Here is a 15,512-nt window from a genome sequence, read left to right on the forward strand (position 1 = left end):
ACAGTGATATATTTGACGATTTTTAAATCAGATAAAAATTGTTCGCGATTTTTCGTACAATCAGGAGCAATAAACTAGGAAGTTACGGTCCGATGTGCGCGAATATCGAAAGGAACCGGGATCTTTGGGTTATAAACATACATTTCGAGTTTCATCTAAATCGGATAATAATTGTGACCTCTAGAATGTCCACAAGCTAAAAGGGTGAATTTTCGTACAATTAGGGGCCATAATCCATGATGTGTCGATCCGATACATGCCAATATCGAAAGGAACCGAGATCTTTTTCAAGTTTCGTCAGATTGTGGGCGGACGCACAGGTGCGACGACAATATAAATCCACATGAAAATGTGGGCGTATAAAATTTTTTTGCGGGTAGGAGCTTCAATATACAGGTAGTAGTCCGGGCATTTTAACTCGTTTCGACTTGGGGATGTAATTTTCAGTGTCATTTAAGAATTGTGTGCTTCCTTGGTACAAAACGGGTTTTTATCAGCGACTACCGAACCGATTCACTTCATATGAAATTCATTTGAAATCGAGCTATTTTAGTAGCGAAGTAAACAAGTAAAGCGACAATGTAATCTGATCACAACACAGATCCTATTTCGTTTCGTTTGTTTTTTATAGTTCAAAATTTCGTTTTACTAGGGTCTCGAAGACTTGTTATGTAACCCGCGTTCTAGTTGATGTGAGGGGTAAGCCAAGGAAACGATTTTTTGCAGCGAGTTCTTGGCGTGCGATGTACCGAACTGTGGGTATCCTACTAGAAATATCAACGCTGATCGGTTAATCAAATGTCTTGACGTCATAGGGTCAAAATCCGCTCGTGTGACCGACCCCTGACGCGACCTCGCACCACAACTGGTCAGATCTGCATGTAGTAGAGGCCATCGAATGTATGAAAAAAACGAAACGAAATACAGATCTGCATTTTAATCAGATTGTCGACAATGACAATATTTTTTCCCTTTAAGACAGAAACCGCCCCCAGACATTTCTAATTTGACAAGCTCACTGTGTCTGTGGAATGCATATTGGTCTTTTTAGACATTGTTTGCATATTGTTTACCGGGAATTATTCGACTCCAAGCTGTTAAGAAAATTTTAAACTCTTGATATCCATTGTGTGACATGACAATAAATATTATATATATATTCTCATCCCTGTGCCCGTGGCATTACTTACATCACTATACATGTATATTGATATATTGAAAAGTGTGATATTTTCTATTGTTAGTGAAGTGTTCATGGCGAACAGGGTCGAAATAAGCTTGAATGGTGCACCTGGCTGAAAATGACACCAGGGCTTTTGCATCAACAGTAAAAAGGGGACATATTCTGGTCACTCACAAAATTATTTTATGCAAATTGTATGTCAGTCAGCATGGTAGATATATATATATATATTTATTTGGAGAACACATATAGTATACAACACAATAACTGACACATATATTTATAGTACAAATTCTTTTTTGGGACTAATTTGGAGGCCCCTGGCTGCAGCCCGGTCAGCCCATGCCTTTTTACCCGGCACTTATGACGTGCCTGGTATCTAGAACAACCCCGGTAACACGGGCCTGCTATCAAACTCTGTCATATAGACCAGCAACCAGACAAACGTAGTCAACTGCAAACACGAATATTCAATTGCGAATATCTAACTAACTTCGGTGGGATAGCAGATCGGAAGCCAGTTGATCGTGCAGTTTGAAATCTCCATTGTTTACATTAGTGCATGAATTCGATTTAATAGTCTTGTGACAACTCCCTTATTTATTTTTGTTGACATTTATTCATAGAGAATTTGTATCATTTTGAGAAAGTGCAGGTATGAAATCGGAATACATTGGGGACGGGAGAAACAGAACAGAAGGAAGACAATATTTACAAAGGCGTCGCTTGACAAAACCTGTACATTACAAAAATGGGGACTTCGATTCAGACTTGGCTCTTGCCATGCAAGAAAGTCTTAAGCTCGCCAGACAGAAAGAAACTGAACTAAGTCTTAAGGATATTGAAAATCGTGTTTTGCCTAATGGCACCGTTCTAGATGTTATTCCTGCCACGAAAATGGCGGATAAAATCAACAACAGCGGAGACGCTGGGAACCAAGAATGTAAAGATTTGAAAAATCTTCTTCTGCTTCACGTCGAATTAATCCAACATCAAGGCGACTTGTTGGCCAAAAAAGATAAAGAAGTCAAAGATTTAAAAACCGAGAAGCAGGCGGTAAGCTTTTATAACACTGACGAAAAACTTTTAATCTATTATTTCAATTTTGTTTCTTCGTCCCACCCATTAATTTTTTGAATATTATTGTTATTGTGCGCGAGTTCAAAATGGCGGACACCGGTTGTCTGCTACAAAAGATTTTAGTCAGATTATAATGCAAAAGAAGTATCTTGATAAAATGCGCTGTCGGTATATTTCATTGTTTATTTTTTTTAGAAACAGGTAGGTAAGGGATAGAAGATTATGCCCTTTACATGTTGACTGTGACATCGGAAGGATCGCCTACTTTCACTCAGAATGATAGGAAGAAATGCCCCATTTTTAAGGAGGGAACACTTTTTTATTTTGGATATTATTCTAACTCGTACTGAGTCGTACGGCGTGCCGTTCTTGTTCATATTTCTACTGTTGATTTAACTTTCCTGGTATTGACAGTCCCTTTTTTAGGCTGCGGGTAGACTATAATAATCACCGGAATTCACCGGAAATCAGTTATAAACACCGGAATTCACCTACAGCTGGTGGGGGCTAGGCAGCAGAAGGCCAATGCAAGCTGTCAGAAGTAGGACTAGAAATAGAATAATGAAAACGCCCCCGCATTCCAAAGCGCGTTAATTCAGAATGCAGGTGCGCGTTTGACGTAATCGCATTATCGAATCCTTATTGAAGCGTTAGGTAAAAGGCTTACACTTTACACTTTACAGATACCGCGGCGCGAGTTGCCTATATTTTCTGACCGGTGCGCTGCATCTCGCCGACTTCAACTTCAAGGGTCAAATTATGAAGGAAAATAAAGCCAAGGTCATCATGGTCATCAGTCAAGGACAGTGTAGTTACCGGCAGATTAATTGAAGTTCCGGTATCTAGTTATTTTACGTTCGTGATTCGTATGTTTTCCAAAATATTCTAATTAAAAAACAGACTATTGATTGCGAGCATCCAACGCTGAAGTGTTTTGGTCGGTAAATACTAATATTTATGACGGATATAAGATCACATGACCGATCATGTGACACTGGGATATGTGCAGACTGGCCTTTGTGTACAAACACGCGTCATGGCCGAAATGAAATGGGCTAATAACGTTGTTTGACTCGTGTTTGAAAGCAACCTGGGTTGAGTACGCTTTTCGTGTATGTGTGTGCGTGTGAATAAATGGGGGAACATTTGCGTAAACTATGATGAAATTTATAGGTCACTTATTTCATCCATCAAGGTGGAATATGGGAAGTAAAAATGTCGATAAGGTGAGAATTTTTGCTTGATCATCGACATTTCGTGCGACTCTATTATCCCCTAAATGGTTTATGGTTTAACTGCATGGATGTCTAGTAGGACGCCGCAGTAGTTGGCTTATTTATTTGAAGGCACGGAGCCGTCTGATAGAGAACTATGTTTTCGTTTTATGCGAATTTTAGTTCGTCTGCAGTCTGGCTGAGGCAAAGATATTGGTTTTATTTGTTGGGAGATATGTACAGTGAATACAAATAGTCAATAGACTAACACAATATTTCCGCACAGAGGGGTGTCTAGACTTTATTTAATTATTTCTAGTTGACACTGGTTAAAAGTGGTTTGAGTATTACTGTCTGAACTGTCCTAATCGATTTCTTCGATTATGAATAAATTACTTAATTACGGTTATTATAAACTTGCCCGTATGTTTGAAATTACCTCCGGTTAAATAAAATCCATTGTACAATTAAATGATTTTTGACAGAGTTCATCAAAACATTTCACAAGTCAAATGATGAACGAAACCATCGTATGATGTTGAAGGTTGACAAATTTTAACGATCATGTGTTTTGCCATCAAAACAAAGCGCGATCCTTTCGATTGTTTTAGCAACGAAAATGTTAACTCAGGGCAATTACACTGGTGATTAATTTTGAAACAATTGATTGTCAGTCAACTAAATTTTATTCACATAATTAAGTAGTTTGTTCATAATCAAAGAAATCTGTTTAAAATTTACGACAGTTCAGACAGTAGATATCACATCCTGTTCTATTTGATGTCTCATAAAATTTATAATAATCACATAAAATATTACATGAGGTGGTTAATAAATTTAAAATTTGGGAGCCACGTGGCTAAGCAAGTAAGACGCTGGTTCGCTAGCCTAGAGGTTGCAGGTTCAATCTTGGTGTTGGTAGAGAAAGTTCATCTGGATTTTCCGGCGTGGTTTCCCCTTGTCAGTGGTGCAGGATGGAGGGCCAGACAAGGACAGCTGTCTAGTCATTCGGATGGGATGGAAAACTGAGGTCTTGTGTACACATTGGCTTGCCTGTAAATGATCCCTTGGTGGTTGGAATTCTATATAAGAGTACGTCGCAGTGCTGGTGTCTGGGTAAAATTTCCCTCATAGCACACTGTATGGCGTATGCCTGTCTTCTTTAGCCCAGTCGGAGCAAAACAGTAGGGCGTTAAACCCCATTTCATTTCGTATTTTAAAGTTTAATTCCCTTGCAAATAATTTGGAGGAGAACTGCCAAAATATAATGTTTATTGTATCTGGCTATGTATTCTCCACTGTTTGCTTCTTGAATCAGATTTTTAACATATGGGGTGTCTGTTGCCGTTAGGCGCTTGCTTTCTCGTCTTTTCTTTATAGACAGCTTGTTTGTCACCAAAATTAACTGTTCATGATCGCAACTTGACGAAGCTAGCTGGAAACCACAGGGTAGTTTTAGACATATTTTAACTAGTTCCATATTATCATCACTGTAAAAATACTCTCAATTAGGATTCCAACATTAAAGGTGACTTCTTTTCATTTCTTCTGTTTCAAATAAATTGCATATACAGCCAAAACTCTGTATCCTGGACCCATTCATTACTATCTGGGTCAAATATGGTTGCATATAGATAAATTCTGCCAGGGCCACACTGTCCACATATTTTGGCCTTCTGGAGTTAGGGTCATTGTGACATCTACAGATCAAATTGTTTTTAGGGAGGACAACAACACTCATGACATGTCACTAGATTAATGCACTGTGTAGGTAATAAGTAATAATAGTGCACTTTTAATGCACTAAATTCCATACACTTAGCATTTGCTCATAGCGCTACAAAAAGTCTAATGACATTATGGTTTATATCTTATAGTATTCTTTAAACAGGTATGGTTTTAATAAACTCTTGAATTGCAATAAGGTTGGTGCATCTTTAACATCTGATGGTAGTTTATAACTATAAGGTCAGGTTATAAATACTATACTCACATATCACTTGAATTAAATACATCATTGAGCTAATTTAAGCCTGTGTTTATAAGCTTGTATTGTCATAACAACCATTTGAGTGATGTTTATTAACTAGGCCTCAGCAATGTTGACCAACCTGACTCTATATAGCTGTTGTTGTTGACTAATCAGTGTTATATCATAGTAGTGGTGTTAAATGCTGTCACGTAATTAATTATTTACGTAACTGGATTACTAATAGATATGTCTAAATGGCTTCTTTATTTAAGGATTTATATTTTTAAACCCCTTTTCAAACTTAATATGTCTAAGGAGCACACTTGTTTTGAGCATCGTTGAAAAGTCGATGACAACTTGTTCATAAGTAGGAAAGCTAATAATTTGTAAAGAAATGACATAAGATGTGACAGTAAATGGTTGAACTTTCAAAAATTAAATTTTACAGTTGTTTGGTCAACTGTCCGTGTATATTGACTTAACTTCAGTTTTGACAATATGGCTAGAGTTTAACACAACACAATTTTTGTAGGAAACAATCACTGGTTTTATTCTAAAAGCAAAACGCTTCAACAAGTAATTGATAAGAGGATAATTGTCGAAACGTTGTGTTTTTAGGATACTTGTTGAAACTTGCTTTTAGAATATAACCAGTGATTGGTTCCCATAAAAATTGAATTCTGTTAATGTGTTTCCCAATTGCTAAATGCCACTCAAAGATTAAGGCTAGAGTTTGTCATGAAAAATGTTGGATTTGAAATGGTCTGTTAAAATGTTATAAAAGTTTCAGTATATATTCTCATCAATGAACACATATTTTGGTCTTCTCTTGGTATAGATAGTCTGAGATAAGTTATAATAGTACCTGTAGAATAATGTATGTGACATTATAGGTAATGTGAGTGGTAAACAGCTTCTGGTATCTACATGTACTCTGATTCCTTGACTGTGATGCCCCAGTTTGTCATACAATGGCATGAAACATATTTTTGAAATATTTAGATTATAATTCTGTTGGTTGGATAGATTAAAATTCCTGATGTCCAACAAAAACTAAAAAATCAGTAGTTAATGTTCAAACGTTACATATTCTTTTTGATTTTTCCGTCTTAGCAGTTGGAATTTGATAAAGAGTAGACGGAACGTCACTGTCTAGGCAAAACTTCCTTCATATGCTTGTCTTCGTTAGTCTGGTTTGTGCTGAAATGTAGATGTTAACTATTTTATATTTTATTTGATTTTCAGCTCATGTATGTGAAAATACTTGAATATTTTATTTGTGATAGAATATGTTTTATACATGTAATTTATATTTGACCCTGACGCACAGAATTATGAGAACACAGTATTAGTTATTGTAGTATCGCATATTACTATTTTGGGGGTGTGGATGGCCGAATGGTTAGCTCGTGCGCACTGTAACATAAGGTCTCTCATTGAGTCAACTGGTGTGGTTTCGAATCCCTGGTTGTACGTGATAAGGAATAGGGTCGCCTGTCCAACCTCGTGGGTTTTCTCCGGGTCCTCCGGTCACCCCCCCCCCCCACTGCTAAAGATCCCTACGCACAAGCGAATTATTGAAATAAAATTGAACCATTACGTTAGTCTCAAAATGACCTAGTTTGTGGTGAGTGGACGTTAAACCCCATTTCTCTCTCTCTCTATTACCATTTTGAAAATTAAGCACATGTTTTATGAGATACTGTCAGACCATTCTGATTGAGTCCGTGTTAATATATATTCAATGTTCATGTTTATAGCTAGAATGTCGGTTAGAACGAATGGAACGAAGAATGTCTCTACTCAAACAGAAAGAAGAGTTCCAGGAAGCATCTGTTGCCAAGGAAACTCACGATGTCACTCCCACTAAATCTGTTGATAAAGCTCTCAAAAGGTAAAAAATAAACCCTTTTTATAGGCTCATGTCAAGCGTCTGAAATCATAATTGCTTGTGGAAGCTCTAGCGGATAAAGTTATCATCCGATTGACTTTAAATTAGAAGAAGAAGCAGCTTATTGATTTTGAATGATTTCAGAAAATTACTGTTATGGTCGTTGATCACTTTGAAAATTCCTAGAGTCTTAAATTAATTCTCTGCTTCATTTTAAATTAATATACGTTGTTTATTATGATAATAAGATGAAGAATCCTATTGATTTTCAAGAATTTCCATTAATTACTGCTAGAGTTATTGCCCTAGATAAATTTGAACAATCTTGTAAATATGCTCAGAATAATCAATTTATTTATCAAGTGCCTTTCAAATGAAAAAAAACCCTAGAAATACTTACAGAGTTATTTCTCACTTCACTGGATTATTTAGAAACCAAATAGTTTCTGTTCCCAATTTTGATTAAAATTGGAGTTACCTCCCATTATATTTAACATTAATTTAAATTGTAAGTTTTCGTGTATCATACTGATAAAATTGAAGCGACTATAGGATTTCTCTGTCGTTGTATTTCTTTTATTTAATTTTAAAGTTTGATAGGCCTACACTGCTGTAAATAACAGAGTAACAAATCAAGTTTGCATTTAGTGAGATTCCACTAATTTTTTTACTGAATTATGACCTGATATTGACTTAAAATTTTATTTTCCAAAGTCTTTTTAGGTTAAACTTTGAGTATTCAATTTGAATTTATGACACCATACTACATAGCAGGCTAATTCAGTTGTACAGTTTTATTCCATCTATATAGGTACTTGGATTGTATATTAACAGAAATGTATTTACTATTTACAATATCAGCCCAGTCGGTGCAGGAAAGTAGGATATTAAACCCCATTTAATTTCATTTCCTTTCTTTTACTATGACAGTTTTAATGAATTAGTAAAATCATTTTTGCAGAAAATCCACATCTTGTCTTGGCTCTCCCACACCAAGTAAACATCCAGCACGACGAATGACGAAAACACCCAGTATACCATCCAGAGCTAAAACAGATAAACCCAAAAAACACAACTATACAAGTCATGTTGCTATGGAAACAGAGAACACTGATACACCAGTTAGTAAATACAAACAGTTACATAACCAACTGATTGAAGACGATAATTCTTTCTTAAATACAGACACTATATATCATGTAGTGGAGTCTCAACTTCGCTCTCGTAATGTGGAGATTCTTGATGCTTCTAAAATCCAATCCGGTGTCCAGTCCCAGAGAGAGAGTAAGTAGTATTTATTGCATTATAAGTTGATTATAAGTCTGGAGGTCGCGGGTTCGATCCCGGTTTTGGCCGATAGGGTTAATCGTGATTTTCCGATGTGATTTCCCCTTGTCAGTGGTGCAGGACGGAGGACCTGACAAGGACAGTTGTCTAGTCATTCGGGTGGGAAAAAACTGTGGTCCCATGTACACATTGGCGTTGTGCACATGTGCACATAAAAGATCTCTTGGCAGTTGGAATTCAATATTAGAGTATGGCGAATATGCCCATCTTCATTAGCTCAGTCGGAACAGAACAGTAGGAAGGTAACCCTCTTTTCATTTCATTTCATTTTATTATTATTAACCCATTTCTTCAAATATAATATGAAGACCATGAGTGTTAAATATGTTTTAATTATCTCATCAATTTTTCTTTTTGTCCAGTTGAAGTACCTAACTGGAGAATAATAAAATATACCAACTTATGGCAAATGGAAGGAACAGAGGTAAATATTAATTCAGTACAGATATATATAAATTTGTTCGTTCCTAGAGGGGTTGGATGGCTGAATGGTTAGCACGAGCGCGCTGTATCATATGGTCTGTCATTGAGTCAACTGGCTCCGGTTTCCTGTCACTGCTAAAGACCCCTACGCGCAAGCGAATGATTGAAATAAAATTGAACCATGTGTTAGTCCCGAAATGACCTAGTTTGTGTCGAGTGGATGTTAAACCCCATTTCTCTCTCTCTCTCTCTCTTGTTTATAGGTACAAACAGTTTACTTCATACATCAGGCTAAGTCAGATAGTTAGGAATCCATTGTCTTTTCTGACGTACTATAGAGTTGAGTATTAATGATCACAAAACCTTCAAGAAAAGTTAATACACATGTAGACATAAACTAAAAGATTATACAACAGTAACAAGTAAATAAATATATATTGCTTCCTTGCTTCAACGTCCGTTATAAGTGGGGTGTCCTAACGATCATAATATCTGTTCTGAAAAGACCTAGTTTCCCAACATCAGTGGAAGAGTCATCTTAAGATAAAACTATAGTTATAATAATTGAAAATTATAACATTATAATTAATCTGTGTATTTTCAGAATCTTGAAGATGATACAATTATTAAAAGACATCAGAAACCTGAATTAGAAGAAAAACGTAGAAAGAGGTAAATATGTTACTTAGTCGATAATATATCATTTATAACTATACACAGCCAGTAATAAGTGATATATCATTTATAACCATATACAGTGTATTACACATTTATAACCAGACACAGCCAGTAATATATCATTTATAACCATATACAGTGTATTACACATTTATAACCATACACATCCAGTAATATATCATTTATAACCATATACAGTGTATTACACATTTATAACCATACACATCCAGTAATATATCATTTATAACCATACACAGTGTATTACACATTTATAACCCATACACAACCAGTAATATATCATTTATAACCATACACAGTGTATTACACAGTTAAATATAACCATACACAGCCAGTAATATATCATTTATAACCATACACAGTTATAACCATACACAGTTATAACCATAAACAGCCAGTAATATATCATTTATAACCATACACAGTTATATTATTTATAACCATTCACAGTTGTACTCATATACAGCCAGTATGTAGAATTAAACCGTTGTGGTCTTTAGTAACATCATTTCTATTTAAATCATCAGATTAATAAGTACAGGTGTATTATTATAAGTCAAGTTATAAGTTTATTATTAGTGGAATTTGTGTATATTTTAGATGGGATATGCAGAGAATGAGAGAACAGAAAGCAGCGATGAAATTACGTGTTCGAGAGAATTCATCTTCTACAGATCATAATATAGAACCATCACAAGATATTGATACATTTTTACCTATATTAGATGACAGTTAGTATAGCTTTCTACTCAAATTAAATAATTTTCATTCACAAATTATGCATAATGATTATATAAGATTAGTCATTTGTAAAGATCATTTAGTACAGTTCAATGTTTCCGTTTGTCTTGGGTGTATATGATATAGACATGTGGTTTTATGTTCTATGAGATCTGATTGAGAAATGAAATAAATTGGGGTTTAACAGGACTGATTGAGAAAGTAAGTTCATATTATAATAGCACTGTCATATAGTATGATATAGACAGTGAAACTCTTATACACAAATAAAGACAAAACAATAATGAACATAAGAAAATTTGATTTTATATAATCTACTTAGTACAAATAAGGAAGAATATATGTTTTATATTTTACAGTAACACATATAGAAGTTAGAGATAAACTACCTGTTATAGCATTTGGTCATCCCTTACCTGGTCTTACTCAACAGTAAGTAATTTATACATGACAACTTTTATCTTTCAAAATATTACACACAGTAATTTATACTTATATTACACTGTGGTCATGACAGCTTTTGGGATATTACACATAGTAATTTATACTTATATTACACTGTGGTCATGACAGCTTTTGGGATATTACAACATAGTAATTTATACTTATATTACACTGTGGTCATGACAGCTTTTGGGATATTACACATAGTAATTTGATTTATATTTGTAAGAACTGAATTATAGAAAGTACAAAGGTATAGTTTGAATTGATAGCTGTGTAATATTCTCATATAACTGAAAATTGCTTGCCTTAACCATGACTACTTATTTGATATCTGTTTATTTCTTGCAATGTCTGTGTAGTTTATCTTGTCCTGTTGGTTTAGTTTTGTGTGTTGTGCAGTCCTACTGTACTTACTTAATAGTTAAGTTACCAACTCTACCCAGAACAGGGAAGAAATGATTGGTGATTGTGCACAAGGAACATTATCCCAAGGTGGGGATCACAATAATCCAATATTTGTATCGTTTGGGGCAAGGCTGGCAACTGTTTGGGCAGTGTGGAACATGCTAGAGTTGATTTGTGTCATTATCTGAGACATGGTAGTATACAGTATGGTTGGCACTGGTTGAACAATATAATTATAAAGGAACGAAGATCACAATCCGAACAAAATTTGGGAAAACAAACAAAAACATTCTTGGATAGTACATTTACTTGCTTTATAGCGAATTTAATTTTAAATATTATGTTTTTTCAATATTTTTCAGAGATTTTGATTTACCATGGGAATGTGATAAAACTCTGGTAAATAAACGTCATACGGCATCAAGATCTCGTAGAAAGTGATATAAGTGATCTGTACTATATTAAACTGTTATTTATCTTATTATTTATCATATATACTCATCAACATTGTTCCTCATTCATCACACGCATAATCACAAGTAGTCATTACTTACCACAATTCATCATCATAAGGCATTTAGTGAACACACCAAATCTCTTTCAGAGTGTATGGTATGAATAGTTGACAAAATATGACAATAAATGTACATAAATATTACATATTTTGACAGGTGAGACAATCCATACAACTATTATCTGAAGTGGTTAGGTGTGTTCGAAATAATGCCTCGTGTTTAAAGATTTTACATGATCATAGGTTCATTAAAATTTAAAATGTCTAGACCTCTGTAATTTGAGTCAAAAATAAAATTGTTCATTTCTTTGGATATAATGTATTAAATTGGTATGAAATATAACCGATGTTCTGTTCCACTGTTGACAAAGTAGGACAAAAAATTAACTAAAATTAGCAAACAAGCAGACTATTAATGAATCTTTTGAACACAAAATGTAATCGAATACAACTTACCCCATCACTAATAAAATAACAGATCAGATTAACCCAATATAATACTTTACCGTGACCCAAATCCAAGACATTTAGTTTCTTTATAATGGCGACTATCATAAGATAGTGATTTATTTATAGTTTTGTTGAGTGATAAAATTTTTAGTTTATATCTAGTATTAAATTTATAGAAATATATTTAGCAATATTTAGTTTCAATTACTCATCTTCACGTTGGACTAATGGGACCATACAATGTAAGTTCGGCATAATGAATAAATACATGGCTAGATCAATGATCTGGAACAACTTTAACAATTACTCAAGGTCGACCAATAACTAAAATAGAATATCTTTAAAAAAATTTTTTTACTTTGTTGATATAAAATATATTTTTCGATGAGCACTAACAAGAAATGACTTAAATTTGAGTAAATGGTTTGTTGCCCCCTAGTTTTCTCAAATTTTTCTGCTATTGTGTTAGGTCATAAGACAGCTGAATAAACTAAACTAACAGTGTTATTTGTTGTGACCGGTAGTAGTTACAATAATACACGTAACCTTATCTCATGTTCCATGATTATAGAGTATTAGTTATTAAATATTGAAAATATCACTCCAAATTATCAGTTTCATGTGTATAAGGATTAAAAAATATTGTAAATGTAGGTCCTTATTTTAATAATTCATTAAAACAATGTCCAAAAAACAATCAAATATTTTTATAATATCATTTTTGTAGTGGTTCCAAAATTTTAAAATTCTTTTTCATCAGAAACCAGACCATAATGAAGGTTCAGTTCATTTATAATACTATTTTGTATATATCAGATAGATTGTGTAAAATAAATATAAAATGTTTCAGTTCTGATATATTGGTGTTGACACTGTTGAGTAGTATGATTTAGATGTCAACTTTTTTCACTTTATGTTAAAGGGGCATTATAACTTTGAACTTTGGTGATCTTTGTGGGTTGTTAAAAAAAATAAAATTGATTTGACGTGTAGTCACTACACCGTTATATTGTCATATGGGTTATATGGTCATATGGTCGGAGTTCAAATTAGATTTCTTTCAAATTTGAAGATTAATCTGCCTGTTTATCCGAGAGATGAAGATGTTTGAAGATTTTGTATGCATTAATAGCCTATGGATACTTGTGAATAATGATTTAATCCATATAGACTAGTTTTTGAATTGCCAATAATTAGAGTTATTTAAAATATATTAAAAATATTTATTCTCTTGTTGAAAGTTCTAATGCCTCTTTAAATATGAATTCTTTCAGTTATGTTAAATTTGTATATAAGTAGCTTATTAAATAATGCTCATATAGACTAATGACTGTATGCTGGATGTATTACAATAATGATTATTTGTATGTTTTGAAGTTGGATTTTGACTGAAAAATGTTTTATTTTCAAACTTAATTTTAAACTGTACAGCATTCTAATCTTCATACACAATCTTCTGGTACAATTGGTGAAACATTACATACCTACAATGGTTTCTGACACTTCAACAATTGTACATGGGAACGGCCATTGTATGATGGTTAAAATGTTTTGCATTTTCAAATTACAGAAGTTTGAACTCTATATGTTAAACATATTTTAGTGCTTATAAAGATGTTGATCATTGTCAACTACTTGCCCTCTTTTTACAAATCACGTTGCGTTATATTATCGTGATTAGGGTTAGCTGTACATAGTTTTCTGTTGAAAAGTCATCCTTATTAACTACTGCTAATCTTCTGAGAACATGATATATGATGTGTGAGCTGAGTAACCAGTAGGGTTCTATATAATTAATATTGGTTGCTACCATTTGTATATTTTGTATTTAAATGTATATACTGTACATAAGAAAGATAGTGTGTGTTTGTTTGCTTGTTGTGTGTTGTTCAGTCCTCCTGTATGTACTAATACATCATTTTGACATATATCAAGCTTTGAATACAAAACTCAATCATGTATATTAATGGTTAAGTTCAAATTATTTCTTTATTACAAAAGAAACAAATCAAAGTTATGATGAGGTTTCATTTCTATTTATGTTATAATGTTTAAATGGTTGTACCATTGTTTTAGTATTCTCAACATTTGACCTTTGTGACAGTATTCTATCATATCTATTTAAAGGAGAACTCTAGCTGCTGCATCTCATATTAGATTCTGAATGCGTAATCTGAAATACAAATCATTTGTAGGACACGATCAGGGTAACTATCTGTGTTTATCAACAAAATCATGTGCTCGTGTTATAATAGTTGCTGTTCTTATTCTGTAAACACATGACTGAATAAACAATAATAAACTCATTGAATCAAATAGCACATGAAACTCTTTATTTATAAATACTTTCTCTCATTGACTGACACCTTCTCTCATTGACTGAAATTTTCTCCTATAAGTCTGTCTTTTTTTTAAACCCAGTTGGGGCAGAGAAGGGGGATGATAAGCCTTACTTCTTTCTTTGCTAGAATCAATGGTTAAATGCCATTCATAGATTGTATTGAAATTATTTGTATTTCAGGTTGTACATGTTAGATAAAATCTAAACAAATGGCAATCGGTGTTCTGCTTTAAGGCGATAGGTTGGTTTATGTTGATTATTTTTGTATATAATTAGGTTAGTTTATAGTGGTTATATTTGTATATAATTGAATTATGTAATAAACTGATTATTATACAATCTATGAGTGATAATGTATGTTATTGTTATTGTATATAAACTGTCAAGTTTGTCCATTGTCCAAATTAAAATGTTATACTTCACTGTATTTGTTTATTATTCAACAATGGATGCCATCTTTTAACAGCATGTATTAAAGTCAGACAAATATTTAATTTGAATGTTAAGAATAGCTGGTGCACTATGACAGATAGATACCACTCTGGAAATGTCCAAACATTAGTCCAATGTCAGAATTACACTTGGGCAATTACGATGGATTTCTATTCAACTTTTCCAACCATTATTATGAAGGAGCACTAAAAGGGTTCAAATTGATTTTATAATATCACAGTATTACAAACTTTGCTATTTTGCCCCATTATGTTGAACAACTGAAATTATCTGCAGCATTTGAACATTTCCCTTGAAGTATTTTGGTATTAAGTTTATTTTCTGTGACAGAATGTATTTTCCAGTTGATGGATCG

The 15,512-nt window shown here is 33.5% G+C and overlaps 1 protein-coding gene across 3 annotated transcripts; it reads left to right on the forward strand.

Moving 5' to 3' along the window:
• The first annotated feature begins 1,678 nt into the window (after nt 1-1,678).
• LOC126832306 (male-specific lethal 1 homolog) lies at nt 1,679-15,126 on the forward strand. Of its 3 annotated transcripts, none has more exons than XM_050563052.2 (8): nt 1,679-2,239; nt 7,210-7,343; nt 8,302-8,624; nt 9,050-9,111; nt 9,715-9,782; nt 10,407-10,537; nt 10,907-10,979; nt 11,762-15,126. In XM_050563052.2, the coding sequence occupies exons 1-8, from the start codon at nt 1,841-1,843 to the stop codon at nt 11,838-11,840; spliced, it is 1,269 nt and encodes a 422-aa protein (XP_050419009.1). In that variant the 5' UTR covers nt 1,679-1,840; the 3' UTR covers nt 11,841-15,126. The 3 variants fall into 3 exon arrangements, with proteins under 3 accessions (XP_050419009.1, XP_050419010.1, XP_055959311.1); XM_050563053.1 differs by lacking the exon at nt 1,679-2,239 and adding an exon at nt 3,050-3,489; XM_056103336.1 differs by lacking the exon at nt 1,679-2,239 and adding an exon at nt 5,584-5,658.
• The last annotated feature ends 386 nt before the right edge of the window (nt 15,127-15,512 follow it).

The sequence above is a fragment of the Patella vulgata genome, chromosome 9 (assembly GCF_932274485.2).
Source record: "Patella vulgata chromosome 9, xgPatVulg1.2, whole genome shotgun sequence".
Classification (NCBI taxonomy): Eukaryota; Metazoa; Mollusca; class Gastropoda; family Patellidae; genus Patella; species Patella vulgata.

Coding starts and splice junctions, on each gene's coding strand:
- LOC126832306 (XM_050563052.2), top strand. CDS start 1,841: ATGAAATCGGAATACATTGGGGACGGGAGAAACAGAACAGAAGGAAGA. Junction 9,112..9,714: donor GGCAAATGGAAGGAACAGAG/GTAAATATTAAT, acceptor GTGTATTTTCAG/AATCTTGAAGATGATACAAT. Junction 10,538..10,906: donor TTTACCTATATTAGATGACA/GTTAGTATAGCT, acceptor TATATTTTACAG/TAACACATATAGAAGTTAGA.